Source organism: Rattus norvegicus, chromosome 5 (genome assembly GCF_021556685.1).
Source record: "Rattus norvegicus strain SHRSP/BbbUtx chromosome 5, alternate assembly SHRSP_T2T, whole genome shotgun sequence".
NCBI lineage: Eukaryota > Metazoa > Chordata > Mammalia > Rodentia > Muridae > Rattus > Rattus norvegicus.
Window position 1 is genome coordinate 135,217,211 of NC_141538.1, and position 21,950 is coordinate 135,239,160.

At 49.4% G+C, this 21,950-nt stretch overlaps 2 protein-coding genes across 31 annotated transcripts in view; both read left to right on the forward strand.

The window, feature by feature from the left end:
- Window positions 1–5,270: 5,270 nt before the first annotated feature.
- On the forward strand, window positions 5,271–13,931 carry Mob3c (MOB kinase activator 3C). Of its 2 annotated transcripts, none has more exon segments than NM_001399185.2 (4): window positions 5,271–5,454; window positions 8,864–9,330; window positions 11,414–11,616; window positions 11,866–13,931. In NM_001399185.2, coding segments are annotated over 3 exon segments (651 nt in total). In that variant the 5' UTR covers window positions 5,271–5,454; window positions 8,864–8,912; the 3' UTR covers window positions 11,896–13,931.
- Window positions 13,932–16,852: 2,921 nt separating this feature from the next.
- Mknk1 (MAPK interacting serine/threonine kinase 1) overlaps window positions 16,853–21,950 on the forward strand; it is a 39,482-nt gene continuing 34,384 nt past the window's right edge. For 17 of the 29 annotated variants that reach the window (XM_087550538.1, XM_087550540.1, XM_087550552.1 and 14 more), the window contains 1 exon segment: window positions 16,853–16,913. The gene's annotated coding sequence lies outside the window, so the exon portion shown is untranslated. 29 annotated transcript variants of the gene reach the window in all.

Genomic DNA, 21,950 nt, shown 5'->3' on the forward strand with positions numbered 1-21,950 from the left:
ATCAAGCGTTCCCACAGAAGAGGCTGTTTCTAGGTAACCGAGGCTATTCAGGAAAACTCTTGGAAGAGAACACACACACTTGGACCACTCCCCGAGCTGTTTTCATGCAGAACCTCACATGCAGCCTTGTGACAAGCCAGATAACAAGTGCAGGAAGTCACAGGCTACACTTGGCATGGAACCAGACTTCCTGGGGTACAGTTGGGTCTCCACCAAGAAGTGCAGCCCACCACTGTCAGAGTTGCTGCCGCAGCTGACAGCGTTTTTCCATGTCCTGAAAGTGGCATCAGGAGGGGACACAGAGAGCTGTAGGACAGTTTGAGACCATATCCAATGTCCTGGTCCTGCTAGTGAAACTACCTTTCCTATTTCTCCATCCCTCCCTCTGAAGGGAGGACAAACTCCCCAGGTTGCCAAAGCACCAGTATATTAAAGTTTTATGATGTTGTTGTTGCTGTTGTTGTTGTTGTTTGTTGTTTTGCTCTATTTTGATTTTATTATTTAGCAGTAGAACAATCCATATTCCCCTGTGCCTCAGTTTCCCCTGTGCCTCAGTTTTCTCAAGTAAGTCCAGATTATTGGACTAAGTGACATCCCAGGACCCTTTTCTGTGAGCCACACACTTCCCTGATAATGGTCACTAATGTTCCAGTCTCAGTGTTTTGAACTAGATGGTGAGATGACTAATCCAATGAAAGTTCCACAGAAGACAGAGTCCCACCAGGTAAGGACAAAGTGTGCTCCTAATCCATTACAAGTTAGGACCTCTAATAGCCCTTGGTAAGCACTTGTTGAATGAATAAACGAACGGCAGGTGCACTTCAGGAGTGGATGTGCAGTTTACATCCCATCATACTCTCTAGATGTTAAACCTGCATGAAAGGAAGCCATGGAAGGAGAGAGTACTGTGGGAAAGTCCACTGAGGTTCTGATGGACTTTGAACTCTGCTTTAGGCAGGCGTCCCCAGAGGCTGCAGTTGAGGGAGCACAGCAGCACAGGAGGGGATGGGATTGGACATTTTGTGTAGCCTGTGGGCTACATTTTGTGTACCATGGAAAGCTGAACCTGGAACAGTCCTTCCCAACTGTCACCTCCACTCCCAGGGTGTGAACTAGCCCAAGGGACTGAAGGAGACAGTGTCTCCCAGAGCCATGCTGAGGTCCAGGGGACTATGCCCTTGTCTCCCTTATATAAACCGGGCTCCTATCAAAAACTCCAGAGACCTTCTTCCCATAGAAGAAGACCTTAAACTTGGAGAAGTGAAAGCTGTCTCCAGCTCAAGTGGGGGGAGGGGGGAGGAGTTGGGAGGGAGGAGGACTTTGGAGCAAAGAACTCAGCAGTCTGAAGCTCTGAAAGGAAGTAAGACCCTAATAAGATATCACAGGGCTGCTGACTCACTTGTGCTTGCACATCTCCCTTTCAAAAAGAGGCAAGGCCAGGGAGGCACCGTGACTGGCAGCTCTAAAGTGCTAGTGTCTTCTCACATCAGCCTGAGCTGTGGCTTCTGCACCCCAGGACCCCAGGACAAGCTCGGCTCTTCTGCACAAGTGCTTCGAAGGCAGCACCTCTGAAGCATCCTGGCCACTGCCCTGTGTGTTTGCAGGAGCCACCACGTTTGCTCCAACAACTCGGCAGTGGGGCAGATGCTGTTGCTATTTTAGAGAAGGGGAACTAGGCTCAGCAGGAACACGTGCCTTGTTCAAGGTCACACTAAATCTTACTGCATATCCTTGTCAATCCTGTCGTCGCTGGTCACATTTCACTGAACTCTGTCTTCTTCCAGCTAAAGAAGGCCTCACCCCAATTCTTCTGATTGTCAGGTTTCCACTCAATAGGCCAGGATGAGCAGTCCTGCCTCCTGGGAAGGGCAGAAGCTGATTTAGAAACTGCAGTGAATGAAGAGAGGGTTAGCCCTAAAAGGCTCTAACAGATGCCAGATGCTTGGTAAAATGAAGTAGATGTGCTCATTTCAGGAGGAAGATGGGGACCTTTCCTGGCATGGGAGGGGCTGGGAGTCCCCAGGAAGAGGCCACTCTATCTGGGTACAGGCCTAGCAGGATGTGGCCGAGAGCAAGTTCTGATAAGGCATTTGGAGAAGGCTTGGTGTGGCTACAAGTTGCCTTGGTGGTACAAATGAGGAAACTGAATCCCAAAGAGGGGACAGGGCTTTCCCAGGACACCAGAGGGTGCAGTGGAGGAAGTAAGGACAGGAGTCCAGATCTCTTGAGCACACCAGTGTAGTCACTTGGAGCTTCCTTCCATCATGGAGATGGGAGAGCACACAGTGTCTTAGATCCTTTCTGGCTTCCACCAACCTGAAGAGATGGGCCCTGTTGGAGTCCTCTAGTGCCACTTGTCACATTTAGGACACTGTGAGAGGGAATAGTGACTTACAAGTATAGATGTACAGTGAGTATTGGACAGTTACAGTATACCACCAGAGAGGGTGAGACTAACCCAAGGTCACACAATAAATGCACAGTAAAGCGGGAACTTGTCTGCATGGTCTCGGTCTTCTCAGCCTCAGAAGGGCCTCCTGAAAGAATACAGCCCAGACTGAGAGTGACAGGGAGGGGTATGGGCACTAAGAAACCACACCATCTCTCTGTGCTGCCCCCACTTCAACTCTTCCTACCTCCTGCCCTACAGACATCCGAAAGTCTGCAGATAATCCCGGAATGTCTAAAATTCCTTCAGAATGGATCTCCTACATTTCCCACAGAGTGAGAGTCTTTTCATTCTTCACTAAATTCCTGCCTTTCCTATAAAGCCTAACTCAGAGGCACAGAAAATGACCATGTGTAAAGCCACAGAGGAAGTCGTATCAAATTCCAAAGAATTTCATAGACCAAGATCTCTGACCACAAGGCAATGTAAAGAGAAGTGAACAAGAAAAACATAAATAACCCTTCCTAGGATGAGAAACTAAAGTCCCACTTCTAAATCACCCAAGAGTTAGGGAGAAGAAATTATGAACGGCACTGGTAAAATATTAAGGGCAGAATGATAAGAGGAGCTCAAGCAGTTTCTAAGTCATTTCCTCTGTGACATCATCCCTGGCCCAACACTGTCCCACCAGATCCTCCTCCCACCTCTGCATCCAGGGGGCTGACCTCTGGGCTGTGGCAACAGGTTCCCTTGTCCTTGGCTTTTAATGGGACTTGGCTATGGGGAACTTGGCCAAAGGTGAAAAGGAAATCAGAGGGAAATGAAGCCCTTATTGACCAGTAGTTTTTCCCTCGATTGCTGTGATCTGGGTATGGTCTCTTCCTCAGGCCACAGAGCCTTCTCATATCTCCTATTCCCAGTGTACCTCAGCTTAGGGTTGCTAACAGTGATCTGCAACCCCTGCTATCTCATTGGTGATATAGTCTCTACATGGCTTCCCTACAACTAGCTATACCTATATGCAGCGCTACTGTTAAAGTCTCCCCAAAACAGTCAGGGTGCTCTGGGTTTCCTGTGGACATCCCCACCCTTGCCTGTGGACCACGGTGCATGGTGTACCCCATTTCTATCTCTGAATGACTAAGCTCTGACCCGGTCACCAGCATATGTTGTGTTCCAGCTGCTGACCTGTCAGCACCTGAAATCGGTGACTGACTTCTCATCTTGATCTCAGTGCACTGTCACACTCAACAAAAAAGCATTATTATGTCAAATCAATAGTATATCAAATGTGAATTCCATCAATATGTAAAGGTTTATAGAAAAGTTGGGACCGATTAAGACACAGGCACAAAATAGTGGAGAATTTTATGCTGGAACAGAAATAAGCCCTTAGTCAAAGAATAAGTCCTCAGTTCTAACCTAAAATCTTAAGGATCTAAAAAGTGTGTTCTCATGTAACCGAGAAAGCAGGCTGAGGCCCAGACCCAGGGAATCCAATAGGACAGTTGTGTCACAGTAAAAGGCTCCAGCAATTCCTCAGTCACTCCTGCTCACGGTTCACGTCCTCCTCCAGGATGTCTTCAGCAGCCCAGCTGCCTGCCTTGGCCTTCAGTGTTACTTACTTTTCAGGCTGTGACAACTCAGGAAAAGTGTTTCGTTTTGGCACAGGGTTTGAGAGTGCAGTGGTGGGAAAGTATGTCAGGAAGAGCGGCTCTAAGCTGTGGCAGCAGGAGCCTGAGGCAGCTGGTCAAGAAACTAGCCCTTGGGGACAGTAGGACACACATTCAAGGAGAGTCAATCCTCCTCAGTTAAGCCCCCATGGAAACACACAGTCCCAGAGATGTGTCTCCTTGACAGTTCTGAAGCTAGTGAAGTTAACAATGGAGGTTAACCATAACACCCACCTAGTCTAGAAAGTCTCCAACTTGCCCACCCCAGACAGAGCCCGAGGAATGATTCCGGGGGCAGAGCCATGCTAGGAATTGAGCACTGATGTGGGATATCAGCCTGTTTCCAGGGGAGGAGTCCAGGTAAAAGAGTGGAGAATGCAGATCAGGTATGCAAAGGTTTGAAACCAGATGGAACAGGCTGGGAGAAAAGCCACTAAAGAACAATAGAGACAATGGAAGATAGGAAATGGGTAGCTTTGGGTGGTGTGAGAGTCTATACAACCAGAAAAAGTAGGTCCCCCGCAGGTGCAAGGAAGGCGGGGTCTCTTTTCAACATTCCTTGGGAAGGCGAGTGTAGGAGTCAACCTTCCTGTCAGGAGTGACCTAGTCCAGATTCCCACCCACCTTTCATTCATTTATTCATTTAAGTGGGTTTTTTTGTTTGTTTTGTTTTGGTTTTGGTGGTTGTTTTTTTGTTTTGTTTTGTTTGAGAGAGGGTCTCACCACCTAGCCCCGGCTAGCCTGGAACTCACAGAGATTTGCCTGCCTCTGCCTCCCTAGTGCTGGAATTAAAGACATACGCCATCCACCACCAGCAGCTTCCAGTGGTGAGTGCTGAGTTGCTGTGTGTGGCAGTGGGCTGACGCTGAACATACAAGCTGCTAGGAACTTTTATTAGTTCAGAGACAAGTAAAGCTCAGATAACTGCAGGAGGGCTAGGAAACCATTCACCACAGCGTTTTTTCTTTCTGCTTCAGGAGGAAGCTGAACTTGTTCCCATTCTATAGCCTATGAATCTGAGGCTATCTCCTTAGGGAAGATCCCGGCGGTCCTTTGGGGCGGCTCCTCAATTAGTCCTTTGCCCTCAGGGAGACAGTGAGCCAGATCAGACTTCCCACTTCCCGGAAAGGCTAGAGAGAAGAGTGTGTATCCTGGGTCGGGGGAGTCCCTTTCCCCGCCCCTCCCCGCCCCGTGGCCGCGGCGTGGCTGAGCCCGGGGCGGAGCTGGCGTCTCCTCGAGCACTGGCGGCGGGACGACGGCCGCGGCCCAGAGCAGACTGGTGGGTAGACGCTGAGACCCGCCCGGCGGGGGTCACAGGCAGGAGGACGACCCGGCGCGCTGCGGTGTGGCCGCAGGGACAGAGACCCGGAGCTGTCCACTCAGACGGAGCGGGTGAGTGAGCGCCGCGTCTCTGCGCCCCACGCGGCCCGGTCTTGCTTCCACTTTTAGTTCTTCTTGGTTCTCGCGTAGCACCTTCTGGGAGCGACCCCGGCCCAAAAGCAGACTGGCCACAGTCCTCAGCCCAGGGTCCGAGGCTCACAGAGCCCGAAGTCCGGAGTGGGGGTGGCGGTTGCTGGTGGGGGGGCGTGTCTTCAGGAGCGGAAATGTCAGCCTGGCTCCTCTGGGTCCTAGGACCTGTTTGGCCCTAACAGCTGAAGATAAGGGGAGGTTCTTAGGGGCTCGCGGGAGGTGGGGGCGGGTCTGGCTGGACAAGCGCTGTGTCTTAGCTCCCGCTTTTCTCTGAGAACCTCAAACTTAGATCTTGTCCCGCAGGGCATGCTAGGCTAGAATTTTGAGTTCAAACTGGGGCCATCTTCTGGCTGTTTCTAAGCCAGGCTAAGAGAGGAGCAGGTGTGTCTCTCTGGTTGAGGGCTAGCTAAGAGAAGTGTCAGTCAGCCTGTGCTCTTCCGTCTGGGAGGATTAAATGCCTGATCACGGAGTGAACAAACCACCCAGTACTTAAAGTGGAGGGTCCACAGGGAAGGGAAATAGAGGCTCTGTAAGAAACAATTTCAGTGATGAGGTGAGGCTGGGAGAGGATAGTCATAAGACGTTGGATGGAGCAGATGCTCTCTTAGCTTACTCACCTCCAAGTTTACTCTTTCTAGGAAAAGTCCTGGGCCCTAAAGTTGTACACCAAGGAGGTGGGGCCTCTCTACTCCCTTCCTCCTTGATTATCTACACCAAGCCAGTGGCCAGACAGCAGGAAAAGGGAACTTTGTATCTTGTCATAGGCTGAGTCCCTTTTTATACCAACCTCTACTTCTTATAACTTGCGGTGCAAAGTCAGGCTCCTCAAATCTTCCTCCTAGGCCTCAGTTTCTCCATCTGTTCATGTGGGAAGCACCACTTGACTTCTTAAAGACTTTTATTCATGTGCGTGTGTGTGTGTGTGTGTGTGTGTGTGTATGTGTGTGTGTTGTTGTTGTTGTTGTTGGTATGTGAGGGTTGGCATGCAAGGATGGAGGCCCAGAGCAGGTATCAGTTCTTTCCCCTCACTCTCTGTTTATTGAGGCAAGATTTAATTTTAAAACTTAATTACATTTATTTATGTGCACACACACATTTATGTGTGCATTACAGTGCACACGTGGAGGTCAGAGACAGTTTGTGGGAGTACTCTCCTACCATGTTGGTCCCAGGAATCAAACTCAGGCAAGCAAGCTTACCCACTGAGACACATCACCAACATATCACCAGCCCAAGGCAAGATCTTGCTGAAGCTGGGGCTTCCCAAGTCTGGCTAGTCCACCCAGCCAGCTTGCCTCAGGGCTTTCCAGCCTCTGCCTCCTGAGTGCCAGGTTACAGCAGGCTGCCATGCCTTGTCAGGCTTTTCACAGGTTCTGGGGATCCACACTGGTCTTTATGCTTGCACTGCAAGCACCTCACCCACTGAGCCATCTCCCCAGCCAACTCTAAGACTCTGGAGTCTAAGCTTTTCCCAAAGCCTAGTCACCAACCTAAGTCCTGACTTAATGTGGAGAGGGGTAGGAACAGAAACAGTCAAAGAGAAGCCCACACAAGGTTGGGATCTGGAGGAGGCTGCTGAGAAGGAAGCATCCAGTCAGATGGAAAGAGAAAGCAGAAACCGACCAGCAAAAGGCACACAGGCAGGAGAGTGAGGACATGTTTAGGGATCAAGGAGAATCCCAGGGTGGCTGCTGGAGACAGGGGGATCAGGCAAGGTAGTCTGAGGAGGCCAGAACCCCCACTGATTGCAGCAACTGATTTTGGAAGTTCTGCCTGCCCCAGGAAGACAGCAACTGAAATGTACAGAACTCTCATTCAAGACATTCAGATCCCAAGCTGGCATTTCTTTGGGAAGAAGTTGGGAGGCCAGGATAAATGAGAGGACCTTCTGTGTCTTCGAGCTTCTCCCAAGAGGTCAGGAGCTCTCTCTACTGTCTGCCTGCTGTAATTAGAAGGGAGAACTCCTGTTCCAAACATTTCTGTAAGTTGGATTTGTTGCCAGAAGTAACCTCCTCTATGCTCCGTGCCTTTGGTCACCCTGTCACCTTATTCCTTCCCTTTCTTCCCCAATCCTGCCCCAGCAGTTTCCAGTGAGAAAAGGAACTGTGTCACTGTCAAGCCAGTAGGAAGTGAAGGATAAGCTTTGCCTACCACTGTCTCAAGCCTCATTCTGTGCAGAGCTAGGCTCAGGTCTCAGACTAGCCAGAGCTGGGGGCAAGCCAGAGTTCCGCATGGAGCCTGAGCTCGCTTTGTAAGTCTGGGGTCAGGGTCTGTGCTCAGTTTATAGCTGCCCCAGGCAATAGCTCATGTATGTTGGTGGGGGAGATTAAAAGCCTGAGCTGCTCAGAAACCTGTAGGGTGTTCAAGGATTTGCATGGACTAAATCCATGGTGACACAAGCAAGCTAGTTTTGAAGCAGGGACAAGATCCTAGGACTTCGGGGGACTCCAATGGATACTCCCTGAAGTCTGGTCTGAGTCTGGGATCCTTCCATTCTAAGGGGTAAAGCAAACATCCAGAGAGTCCAGTAGGATGGGTCTGGCTGTTCTTCCCCAGTCCCCATACTAGGCATGTTGAAAATCCACGGAGTGTCTGTCAGGTGCAAGCGGAAGGCAGCGCTCAGACTGTTTTGGAATTGAAGGAGGTTAGCTTTGAGGAAAGGAACTCTAGTGTCTGTCAGAGGAAGTAGCACTCTTCTAGGCCTGCCACCCTCCCCTTCCTGCAGAGCCTGCAGCCACACTTAAGGCCACCCAGCTGGCCTTGTGAGGGCCCTTTCCTCTTTCAGTGTAAAGAAAAAGGAAAAGACATTTTTTGGAAAAAAAAAAAAAAAAAAGTCCCTTCTGCTCCCTGGGAATCCCCGGTGACCGGATGGACTTCGGGATATCCCAGTGGAAATCAAAGCCCAGGGTGCATGGCCTCCCCCAAGTACAGTGCAGCCAGGCTCTCTCACTACATGACTGGCCTATGGGGCTTCCTGAGAACATCTTGTCTGGGGTCCCTGTTCCCTGGCCGGCCTGCGAAAACCTCTGTCCCTTCTGTAAAGTTCAACAGTAAGTCCTGTAAACACCGGTTTGGAGCCCAGGGCACACCCTCTGCAAGATTCAAAGAAAGCAGGGAGGGAAGTAAGCCGAGTGAAAGGCGTGTGGAAGCGCTTCAGGGGTGGGGCATGTGGCTAAAGTAGTCCACAAAGGATTAGACAATGCTGGGGATGAGGGAATCGTGGAGGTAAAGAAATTGTCCCCAGGCTGACAGCTAAGAAAAAGGATGTGTTGGGAAGCAAAACCCTCTTTAAAAGGCCCTGAACTACTTCCCCTGCCCCTGTCTCTGGCAGGGCATCTTCAGGTCCCTGTGCCTAGACATCCAACGTTACCTGCCCAGCCATGGCCCTGTGTCTGAAGCAGGTGTTTGCTAAGGACAAGACTTTCCGGCCCCGGAAACGCTTCGAGCCTGGCACACAGCGCTTTGAGCTATATAAGAAGGCACAAGCTTCGCTCAAGTCCGGCCTGGACCTGCGGAGGGTGGTGAGGCTGCCACCTGGTGAGAGCATCGATGACTGGATCGCTGTGCATGTGGTGGACTTCTTTAATCGTATCAACCTCATCTATGGGACCATGGCTGAGCACTGCAGTGAAACCAGCTGCCCAGTCATGGCTGGTGGGCCCCGCTACGAGTACCGCTGGCAGGACGAGCGTCAGTACCGAAGGCCCGCCAAGCTCTCAGCGCCCCGCTATATGGCATTGCTCATGGACTGGATCGAGGGTCTCATCAATGATGAGGATGTCTTTCCTACACGTGTTGGTGAGCACTGGTGACTGGAGAGTTAGCGTAGCCAGGGAGGGTCCTTCCTGTATAGTGGAAGAGGAAACTGTTTGAGGCAGGATCTTGGTTATCTGCCTGCCATTTGGGGCATGAGTGTCCAAAGCATAAGTGTTTCACTGTGGACTATCCCAGCATGTCCACAGGCATGGTTTCTTCTCTCTCTGGAACAAGCCACAGACATACTGTTGTGCTTGGTCTGATCTTGCTTCCACCTCTCCCATGAGTCCCTCCTGAATCCTAGCTCCAGGAAAGGGAAGGATTAGACCCTGGATTGGCCCAAAGGGTATCATTCCCTCAGACTTGGGGCTCCCTAGTCAGGTCCAGCCCATGGGCCTTTTCTTGTCTCAGCTGGGCTTGGGCAGGTGAGGACAGGGATAGGAGATGAGTAAAGTTACCCTGGCCCAGGGTCCCCACCCAGAAGCTGAGCTGTGTTCATCACGGAAGCTCCACCTGCAAACTGGGTCCCAGCACCCGTCTGGGCTATAGGGACTCAAATGGGTGGGGCAGATGGTCAAGCCCCGAGGGAAGAAGTCTGAATGCTGAGGAAAGCTGGGCACTGAGTCACAATTCAAGCACCGAGCCCCTCCCCAGCTGTTGCTGCCTTTTCCAGAGTGTTGTGTGTAGCAGGTACCTTCATTTCACACAGGAGCAAACTGAGGCCAACTGTGGATCGTGCATTGAATAGAAAAGGCCTCAGAACCGGAACTCAGTATTGTGGGTCCCAGATGCCATTGTCCAGATAAGTAGGATAGGAGTGTAGGGACTAGGTTGGGTTCTCAAAGAGGCAGGGGAAAGGAACTGGAAAGGAAGGTGTGTGGAGGTGAATGAGCCAGGGCTCAGTCTGATCCTGGCTCTAATTTCCTCTAGCCTACATCCCTGGGGTGTGAGCCCTGAGTAAACTTTTAACTACATGACCGGTGATTTTGTCATAGCAGAAATGAGGGTGTAAGCCACTTGTATCTCTGCCCTGGATGTGGGGCGTGTGCACACACTGCCTTTCCCACACCTCTAATGGCCTTTCCTGGCCAGGCAGGATCTGTATCATTTATCTCTGAGAGGCACTACTGTACAAAGAGATTTGAATCCTGCCTCCAGTTTGTACTAATTAATAATTGTGGGCCCTGAGGCAAGTGGCTTCACCTTTATACATTACCTGCATTTTATCAAATCTAGAATGACGATCAGAGCCATCAGCACAACTGGAAAGAGCAGAGAGCAGAGGTACAAAGGGCCCAGCTCAGAGCTGGGCTCACACAAGGAAAGTTCTATATTATGTTACTGAGTATCTGAAGGAATGAATGATATCTGAATGAATGATATCTGAAACAGTTCCTAAGTGTTAGCATGGGGTGGCGGGTAAGCCAGCTATGAGAACAGTAAGCAGCAGGATTGAGCATGTGGCTGGAGAGGGCAGTCAGGATTGGCTCATAAAGGCTTCACTCCATGCCATGCTGGGATATTGAGACTTAACTCTGAAGGGCCATGTTTTTAATTAAGAACTGGCCCACGTACTGACAGCCTCCCAATTGGACTGTACAGGAAAAAGTGATGTGCTGATGTGCATGTCCGTATGGGTGCTCAGGCTTCTGGGGAGAGGTTATGCCATGGTTTTTATTGTGGTCTGAGGCAGACTGGCCAGCAGTAAGCTTGCAAAGTTCTGCTTTAGGGAGTGGAGAATGGGTGGGTGAACTGGGTTATAGCGGGCAGAAGGTATTTTCAGATCCGCCCTTCTTTAAAAGGAAAGATGAAGACTGGAGTTGGAGCTCAGTGGTGTGAATGATTCCTGGGTCCAGTTCCCACCACTCCCCCCCCCACCCCAAAAGAAAGGTATAGAAGCAGCCAAACTCTTTTTTTTTTCTTTTTTTCGGAGCTGGGGACCGAACCCAGGGCCTTGCGCTTGCTAGGCAAGTGCTCTACCACTGAGCTAAATCCCCAACCCACAGCCAAACTCTTGCTCTGCCTGTCTGTGTCCTGTGCTGAAGAGGGGTAAAGACTGCCTGTGGGGAGGGGCAGAGTTTTGCCCCTAGGATTTTGATTCCTCTTCACTCATCTCCATCCCTAGGAGTTCCCTTCCCCAAGAACTTCCAGCAGGTCTGCACCAAGATCCTGACGAGACTCTTCCGAGTCTTTGTCCACGTCTACATCCACCACTTTGACAGCATCCTCAGCATGGGGGCGGAGGCACATGTCAACACCTGCTATAAGCACTTCTACTACTTCATCCAGGAGTTCAGCCTGGTGGACCAGAGGGAACTAGAGCCGCTGGTAAGGCCATGTCTCACTACCCTTCTCTGCCAGTGCTCTCTCTTGATCCCCAGATGGATATATGAGGGGAGACAACTTGTCTAACAGTGGATTCTGTACTCTTACAGAGAATTCATGGAGATGTCAGTGTTCATGGTTGCAGCTGAGGTTGGGGAGGGGTCAGACTCAGTAAACCCCGTGATTTGACAAGGAGTTGCCCGTCGGCAGGCTGAGGTCAAAGTAACCCTTCCTTACTTTGTGTCTCTACAGAGGGAGATGACAGAACGGATCTGTCACTGAGTCCAGATCTGGATGTTGTTGCCTCTCAAGTGGACCATCTGAACACAGCGCAGCTGGGAGAGGGGACCCTTAGGAGCCTGCTGGCAGAGAAATGTGAAGGCCTACTGAAGAGCAGGCACCCTCTCTAGACCCAACACCTCTGGACTTCTCAGAAGTCTGTCTGTGTGTCCCAGAATGCATGGAGAAGGGAGGACTTCAGGTGGGCAATAGAAGAAAAGGAGGAGTTTAGTCCCTCATATTAAGTCCAAGAGTAGGGTGAGGCAAACAGGTGTCTGTTCTGATACTTCACTTCCACCCTACCATGACGGGTCCCAGATCCATCGGGGAAGATGGATGTGGCCGAAGTGATGGCAAGAAAATGATAGAGTGAGTGCCTGTACCTGAGCATGCAGGTGTGTGTGTGTGTGTGTGTGTGTGTGAGAGAGAGAGAGAGAGAGAGAGAGAGAGAGAGAGAGAGAGAGAGAGAGAGAGATTGGTTGTGGGATTTGTCTGAGAGATCCAAGTCCTTCCAGACACATAGTAGGCCCTCATGATGGATGGATGGATGGATGGATGGATGGATGGATGGATGGATGGATGGATAGGTTGACTGTAAGTCCATGACCATTATAGGAGTAATGACAGCTTAGTGACCCAACCCTGACCGTGTGTACAAGTGTACAAAATGTGTGTGTGGATGGAATTATACCTCTGAATCTTCTAGACTGCCATCTCCTACCAACATGAGTCCCTGGCATTTGAGTGGAGGTTAGACAATGCAGCTTTGCCCTGAGTTCATTAGATCTCTGACCTACCACCATGTGGCTGATTTGCTCAGCCAAGGATGTCTATGAATTGTCAATTCACTCATCTCTGCCTCCAGAAGGGCCTGCTATCATTAAGCCTCTGAGCCGGGCGGTGGTGGCTCACACCTTTATTCCCAGCACTTAGGAGGCAGAGGCAGGTTGGATCTCAGAGTTCGAGGCCAGCCTGATCTACAGAGTGAGTTCAAGGACAACCAGGGCTACATAGAGAAACCCTGTCTCAAAAACAAACAAAAAAGCCCAAATGGTAAGCCTCTCGAGGGTTGGGATTGATCCCTCAGGGTCCCATGGATTTTAAACTTGGACACAAGATACTTCGATCTCAAACCCAGAACCTACTGACATGACTTAAGGCCAGCACAAAATAGCCCTCCAGACCAGGAAGCCACTGGAACTTGAATTGGAGAATCCAGAGTCTTTTCTTCTATCTCAGGAACTGAGGATCATGTAGCTGATGGAGACCTTCCCATCCTAAAAACACCTGCCTCAGCCCAACCTCCTGATACATTCAAGGCTTCTTGAATTCCAAGCACATCTATCTGAGGGGCTGGGATCCTCACTCAGTAGCCATTACTCAGTATCTCCATGCTGAGCCTTATACACAGACTCACAGGTAGGGGGACTGGCAGAAATAGGTTTTGCCCTTTCAGAGCCTGTATCCCCAAAGGCCAGGATGGGAATAAGAAGTCACACAAGAATATTGTCACTGTCTCTCAGCTTGCATCAGAGGAAACTGAAACCCGTTAAAACTCCAAGGCTCTTCTTGACTTCTACTCTCAGGCCTTCTGATTGTGACACCAAGATGCACGTGCAAAGAGAAGTCGTCAGACACTCTCCGGGACACAACTGTTTCTGCTTTGAGTAACGATTTCTAGCCTGCTGCCAGGAAGCCCTGCCACACCCTGCGTTTGGCTAGAGTTGGATGCTGAGGCAAACCTCCAAAACCAGGCCCCTTCTTATGTCTGAGGAACTGCCTTGCCTTCCAGAGAGACAACTGGGGCTCTCTAGGGCAACAGGACCTGGAATGTCCCCAAGGGAAACATGCTGGCCTGCAGCCTTGGCAGTGTCTCAGAACTGAGGACAGTAGGAGATTCCCCCACGATGGGCTGCAGAATATATTCTGAAATCTAGGCTGTGAAAAGGGACCATAGGGGTGGGGAGGGAAATCTATTTTTGTGAAAGAGGAAAGATTTTGCTATTTTTTGGTAAAATAAAAGATACAAACTAAAGCAACCACTGGTGGGAAGCAGTGTTCTGGGTGCCACATGGGTCTTTGCGGATCACAGGAGAGACCACAAGTGGGACTAAGAAGGCATTCTGTCCTAAACTCCTAAACCATATGAGCGCAGTCATGACTGACTAGCTTCCCAGTGTGAGGACACCCAAATACTCCCAGGGCTCCAAATTGTAGACTAAGCTAAGTTAGAAGCCTTGAGCAGGGGATGGGAGGACAGTGCAGGACTTTGCCTTCAAGGTACTCATTGGGAGGGGGAAATCTTTCCTTGTTTTGACACTGGCAATCCCAGTTCATATTCATGGTGGTTTGGAGGAACCGATGGCTAAAAACATAGTAGGAAATACAGCCACAACTCCAATCACAGAACAAGAAACCCCTTTCAGTCCAGAGCATCTTCCCCAGTAGACAGCTAGAAGTCACTGTCCCCAACCACAGCCTCCCAAGTAGGAGTTAAAAGCAGCTTGGTCCTGGAGATTTAACAAAGGTCCTCTTATATCTTCAAAAGAGCCAGCAGGGACTCTACCTAGGAGGCAGAGACCTGAGCTCCTGGCCTTCCCTCTGTAAATCACTTTCTATCGATTGGTCAGAAGTGGTAGGCCAGCAAGATGGCCCAGTGACTAAAGGCACTTGCTTCCCAATGTTGTAAGCTTGATGACCTAAGTTCAATTCTCAAGACCCATGTAAAGGGGAAAGGAGAGATGCCACTTGTCCTGGGTGCCCACTCACACATGTCACATGCAGTCGTAATAATTTTTTTTGAGGCAGGGTCTCGTCATGTAGCACTAGCTAGCCTAGCGCTCACCCTGTAGACTAGGTTGGCCTCAAACCCACAGGGATCCACCTTCCTCTGCCCCCGGAGTGCCATGATTAAAGGCATGCACCTCCACACCTGGCGTAGATACCTTTTTAAAGTAGAAGTGGAGTGAGGTCTGAGCTCTAAGCTCCTTCATCTTCACCCTGTGAACAGACATGATAATAACTCAGCAAATACACACCGTGTCTCAAGTGCAGATGGGAGTGCTTGACGTAATCAAGTCTTTAGTCAGCTGCCTGGCTTTCTTCCCAGTCCCTAGTGTCTGCTCTAGAATCTGGAAGACTCTCCATTTTGCTTCTCCTTCTAATGCCCAGAACCCAGTGTTCTAAAAGGGTTTTGTTTTCAAACCCATTACAAACCAATAAATATCTCTTCAGTCATTAGTCCAACTGTTAGAAAGTCCATGTGCATGGTGGAAGTAAGAGTTAGATTTACCTCAAATTTGAGATGTCTGGAAATGTGTTAGGAAGGACATATGTGCACACACACACACACACACACACACACACACACACACACACTTGCTTTGAGAGGCTGAGAAGGATGCTCTCACCCAAACAGGCAAAACCTAACAAAAGCAGTTTCCCTGGGAAGCCAGGGCTTTGTTGTCTTGTTGGCTCAGGATCTGCATCAATTTAGGGGACAGGGGACAGGGAATACCTATCCTCTCCACCCTGGGACAGAACATCCCACAATGAGTAATGATGCTGGATGACCTGTGGCTTTCATGAGCCTTGTGGCCCCTTTTTATGTTCGCTGCTGCCCCTGTATGGAACTATGGGATGTGGTGGAATGGGCCAGAGGAAGGTCTGAGTTCTATCTACATGGTTTGCCCTCCTTCCTAGGAGCACCCCAGAGCCTTTATCCAATGTTAATTAACCACCACGGTTGCCATGGGGAGGGAGGTAGTAACTTGAGAATCTGGATCCCAATATATGCCTGAGTGACTCAGGACTGGTTGGCTGTTGAGAGTTGAGGAAAAGGCTAGGAAAGGCTGTGAGGACATGAAGTTTGGTGGGCCTGGAAGGTTATAAGATGAAAGTAATTGCAATATCCAGCCTTTGAAAATGACTCAAATTTGGAAAGGAACTAAATACAAAAGCTTGGAAAAAGACGCCCCTTTCCAAGTTTCATCTAGATTGGAAATCTAGCAAAGTCTTGAATATTTCCACTTCCTTCCCTCATACACACAGGCCAGAAGAGGGAATTAATGATTTCCAGATGAGTGATGGGACACTCTTTAAGCCCCTTACTCACCAGACCCTAACAACAATACTGAATAGGATAGGGAAGTTTACTTCACCACACAAAGGAAAAACTGCGTCAGAACCTGAAATGAAGCCAAGCACCCTGTCTTCCCGTCCCAGGCACCTGCAGCCTATGGAAGTGAGGCAGGGAGGCTGGTGGTTGAGGTATTACTCTAATTAGTACACACACACACACACACACACACACACACACACACACAGCAGCAGCAGCAGCCGAAGAAATAGATCTTTAAAAACATTTGTTTTAGCTGGTGTAGTGACGCACGCCTTTAATACTAGCATCAGAAAGCAAAGGCAGGTAGATCTCTTTAAGTTTGAGCCAGGTCTACATAGTGAGTTCCAGGCCAGCCAGAGCTACATAGTGAGAATGTTTAAAAAAAAAAAAAAAAGTAAAAAAATTTTAATTACCGAAAGTAATGTTTTATTCAAACCCTCATGAACTTCTGTATACACAGACCTTTATAGAAATTTTATAGTCATGCCGGGTGGTGTGCGTCTGTAATCAGAGAACTCTGGAGACTGAGTCAGGAGAAAAACGAGTTTGAGGTCAGTCCGGAGTTAGGTCTTGTCTCAAAAAATAAACTTTAATTAACAGAGTTGCCCTCGGGTTTATAAAAAGCTCCGTTCTGGCTCGCAGAAGTAATTATTTGCACCGCAGTGTCTTCCACTTTCTGCCTGGAAACTAAACCAGCAACAACCTGAGGGCGATCTGATACGCCACGCCTGCGCAGAGTCCTCTCGCCCCGTGTGGCCCTCGGGGCGCAGGCGTGACTCCTCCCCCTCACGCCCCCTTCTGCCAGGGCCCTCCCCCTGAGTTTAGCTCCACCTCTTCCGCGTTCTCGACTGAGACCTGCAGGTGGGGGTGCGCGCGGCCGTTCCCGCGGTGGTCAACTAAGGTAAAAGTGAGCCAGCGAGGAGTCCCTCCGCGGGAAACGGGGCCGGGGTCTGGAGTGCGGCGGTGCAGTCAACCGGGAGGGGCAGTCAGGGCCTTCGGAGCAGCTCGAGGTCATGACCCGATTCTTCTACGGAGGAGCAGCCAAGGGGGACATCCTTTTAGAACTGTCCTCAGAGCTGCTTCCCAACCCAGACTACAGCGTATAAAATCCTATTTCGGGCTCTCAGCCTGTGCCTGTGGACGGGCTTGGGTTGTGACAGGTCGGGACCCGATGGGTACCCGCTGTCAGAGTTCAGCCTGTATGGGGTTTGAGCCTCAGACCATACAAGGATACGCTCAAGTCTGTGGCAGGGCTCAAGGCTCGGACAGTCCACTGGCATGAGCACGTTATGAAATATGTGTGCTTCGTTGTGTTAAGTTGACTGTTTCCACTTATTTTGCAAGACAGTGTTTAAATGCTTCTGCCACATTCTTTCAACAGAGAGGTAGGGGTGTGGGTAGGATGCAGACTCTTTCCTATAGCTGAAGGACTGTGGACCATCTGATGGTAGGAAAGAGCGTGGGAGTGCCTGATTTTGGGGGTCAGCCACGCTTTCCCCTCTCCTAGGACGCATCCTAGAACAACTCATTTTTCTCAGAGCTTTTAAATGGTTATAATAATGTCACTGTGAGGGTTAAGTATGATTATATGTAAAGTGCCCACCTGCAATGGTACTGATACATACTGTTGTGATTTCCAGGAAAGAGTATTTTGGTCTGGCATATTTCAGGGAGGCCTTGGGGGATGGGGGTGGTGATGTAACCTGAACCTTGGAGGAGCCTCTGGGATTTACCAGTGGAATTGACCTTGCAGTATGAGGAGGGAGCTAAAACTTGTTGACCACAGGCCATGTGCCAAGAACCAGCTGAGTAGTTGATGTATACTGTTTCCCTGGATCCCATCAAAGAGCTTCAGCCCACTGTCCTTAGCTTCAGCCTTCTAAAGGGGCCTGGGCTGGGAATGCTGTAAAGAATAGACACAGGGTGAGGATTGTGTAGAGAAGTGAACTAGCTGGGAAGTTTGGAGCCCCTTCCAAGCATCTGTTCCCACCTCAGTGTTCCTCTTTTCATAGTCGAGGGTCTTTGGCTTGTGTAGGAGTGTCATTGCTCTAGTGCAGACTTGGCAGTCAGAAGGCCTGGCACCAGCCAGCCCAATCATGGAGAGAGAAGTTCAGAGAACAAGCTGGCAAAATGCAGTACATGCTCAGCTAGGAAGATCATGGTCTCCTGTTATGTGGTCTGTAATAATTCTGCAGCCTCTTCATGGGCACACACACCACGTCTTGTGACCTCTTTGGTGAAGCTTCTCATCCTCCTGCTGGATTGGATGCTCCCATTCCATTCCTGTAGCAGAGACGGAACTTCCTATAGACTTCTTAGCATCTGTCTTGGGGTACATCACTCTTAAGTACCCCCACTACAGTTGGTGTCGAGGAGCCAGGTCTATGCCATACCACCCCTTCATGGTACAGGGCTGGCACATAGTAGGTCTCTGTAATGCCTGTGGTCAAATGAGTCAGTGACTTTTTTTTTTTACTCGCTTTGGTCTTTGCTTTACAAGCTGTCAAGATTAGAAGGAGACGTCATGGTTTCCTTCATGGCTAAGGAGGGCCCTGGTTTAGATGGATGTTGCCCTACTTACAGGCATCGGAGGCACAAAGGTACAGGAATTCCTCATGAGCCAAGATTCTTCATTGCTGTTATTGATTTCAGGCCCTGGCCTTGCTGTTGTTGAGTTTAGTTATGAGAGAAGTTGTGCAGTGTCCAGGGACCTGTATAGTCTGTGATATAGTTCAGGTACGGGAAACCTCACAGGTGGCTGAGTAATCAATTGTTCTGCCCTTGGCCTTGGTAAACAGTAGTCCCTTCCATGTGGGACCAGCAGCTACACAGTCACATTTCTCCTTGCCAACAGCCCCAGCATATTGAATAGAAAGTTATTTGTTGATCATTTATTTGTGTGTATGTGTGTATATGTGTGTGTCTGTGCGTGTATGTGTGTGTGTGTGTGTGTGTGTGTGTGTGTGTGTGTCTGATCTAGTTACACTACCTTTTTCTTATGGGTGGGAAAAGACTCAAGCAAGATTATACGAGGACTCAGTTAAGGGTAGAGAGTTCTAGAAGTGACACGTTCAGGCACTTGTTTTTTCTAATTCTACTCTAGTGAATGAATTAATTTGAGACAGCATTTAACCACGTCTCTCTGACTGGTCTGGAATTCAGTATGGGCACAAGCTGGCCTTACACTCAGAGAGATCCGCCTACCTCTGCCTCCCACATGCTGGCACTAAACGTGTGTGCCGCCACCACATCTGACCTTATTTGTATTGTTTAATTGTACGTGTGTGCACATGAGTATAGCTCCCCAGGAAGATCATAAGAGGGTGTTGGATCCTCTGAGGCTGGAGTTTCAGGTCATTTAGAGCTATTCAATATGAATGTTGAGAACTGAACTCAGAGGGGATGGGGATTTAGCTCAGTGGTAGAGCGCTTGCCTAGGAAGCGCAAGGCCCTGGGTTCGGTCCCCAGCTCCGGAAAAAAAAAAAGAGAACTGAACTCAGGTCCTTTGCAAGAGTAGCACATACCCTTAACTACTAAGCCATCCTTCTGGTTCTCTACAAAATTAAAAATAAAAAAAAAAACTGAATGAATTGATTTTAATTCTTTCAGATGGACTCTCTCTGGGATACCCAGGCTGGCATCAGTTGCTAAGCACAAGTGAGTACCCTGCCTACGAGGGCTCCCAAGTAGCTCTACGTGGTTGATCAAGCTGACATTTATCAAACACATTATGGACTGGACTGTTGTTTTAAGTACCTTAAGCTGTTATGGCCTTGGAGACCAAGGCAGAGAGGAACCGTTTTCACTGCTTTCTGGTCTTCTAGTTCTGGACTTTCAGTATAGTTGTCATGGCAGTCACCCTCCCAGTGGGGGGACCAATTCTCAGGAGAGCTTGTTCCGGGAGCCCTCTTCCTCTGAGTGTCAGCATCTTCATGCTGAAGAGGTATTCCAAGAGGAGTCCAAGATGTGCCAGAAGGATGGGCAGAGGAGTGATTCAGCTCCACGTGAGAACTAGCAGATCTTAGCTCAGGAATATGGATTAATCTACAAAATCATTGGGCTGGTGCTTTAGCTCAGCGGTAGACCCCTGGCCTGGTGCTTCCCAGGCTCTGACTATGATCCCCAGGAATACAAAAGCTGTCTGCTTACTGTCAGCCGATAAAGTGCACAGCTTTAAGAAAATCTCAGTCCTAGAGCTTTCGATAAAGATTCCCACTGTAAGATAGAAAGATTCCATTCAGCCACACAGGAAGCTCTTGCTGTGAAAGAGCCTCTAGTGTTGAAAAGTACACACCAATGATAACAACATGTTTTTTGCTCTCCTGTAAGTAATTGTCTCCTCAAAGCCTTCTCCCTCGTGTATAGTTAGGAAGATGGATCAGTACATAAATAACTGAAGTCAGATTGACTTGGGTAAATGAAACCAAGTGGGAGTTAGGGAGGAGGAGAAATCAATTCCTGCATGACTAGATTCCTGAAGGTGGAGACGTTGGCTGGAATATGGAGGGGGTTCTTCCCTGGGAGAAAGGGCAGCCGGAGCCATGTCTGGAGGCAGAAATGCATGGAAGGGAACATACACACTGGTGAGCACAGGCACACTGGGGAGGAGATGTGGACTGTGAGGAGAGAAGAGGGCTAACATTCGTCACGTGTCTGCTTTGTGGCCTGCAGTGAGCCACACAGTTTACACGCTATAATTTACTTAATCCTCACAACCTCTGTAATAGAGGGATATTTATCCCCAATTTAAAGACTAGGAAACCAGACCTCGGAGAGATTACAGTAGCCTTGCTAAGGCTGGGTAGCTAGTAAGTGACAGCATGGTTCACACAGGAGAGTCGAGTTCAGAGACTCATAGTCTTTCCATTATGTCGCACTGCTCTGGATGCCATAAGGCTTCTGTTGACTGTGGCTGTGGACAGAGACTGACGGGAACAAAGCTTCCAGAGTAGGGACATGAATGAGGAGGCTTCAACTGTGAAGCAGGTCTAAGTCTGCTTGTGCAGGTTACGTGAACTGCTGTCACCATGTTGTCCGTCAGCGCGTCTCTGTCCCCCGCTCCTACGATCTCAGAAAGAGGTTACAGGGGCTGTGGGCACCCTTGGGTTTCAGGTACAGGTCCTGAGATACGATTGACAGCGTCGTAATGGTTCGTTATTTTTTCACCATCAGATTCAACAAGAACCTGTGATGGACAGAGCTGGAGTCAGGAGTCTGGCCTTCAGTCCAGGCATTACTCACCCCATTGTGTTTCTTGGCCTCCTTCCCCAGGACAGGACTCGCTTGAGAGCTTTTCCTGCCGACGCCATATGTTGCTTTGCTCTCCCTACCTAAAGATACAGCAGAGAGGATGAACCTGGGGTCAGAAGGAAGGGTTTAAACCCCAGACCCTCCCTCCTGCGGGGAAGCAATAGGTAGTGCACAGACTTGTAAGTTGGACTGTCTGGGTTCGAGTGCTGCCCCTGTCACTGGCTAACTTTGCCTAGTTTCAGGTTTCTTCATCTGGAAAATGGGGTACAGATATTCCCTAGCTCATAGGGCTGCTCTGAGAACTAAAATGACATTAAGCAGTTCAGTGGCCAGCAGGTGGTAGATGCTTAGCTTAGCGAACAAAAGCAGTATCAGTAACAATATCAGTCATTACATTAGTAGCCAGTTTGGTGCTGGTTTCATAGGAAGTGGGGTGTGTGTGTGTGTGTGTGTGTGTGTGTGTGTGTGTGTACATACATATTATATATAATATATGTACATATATAATTATATATAACATATACATATATGTATAATTTGTACATATCACACACACACACACACACACACACACACACACCATTCTCTCCCCGTCTTACTCTGCCATTGCTGTTCTCTCTTTTCATTGTCCCATCAAGAAGCTCAGAAATGCTCGGTGATTCCATCATAGGACCACAAAGCATGACAC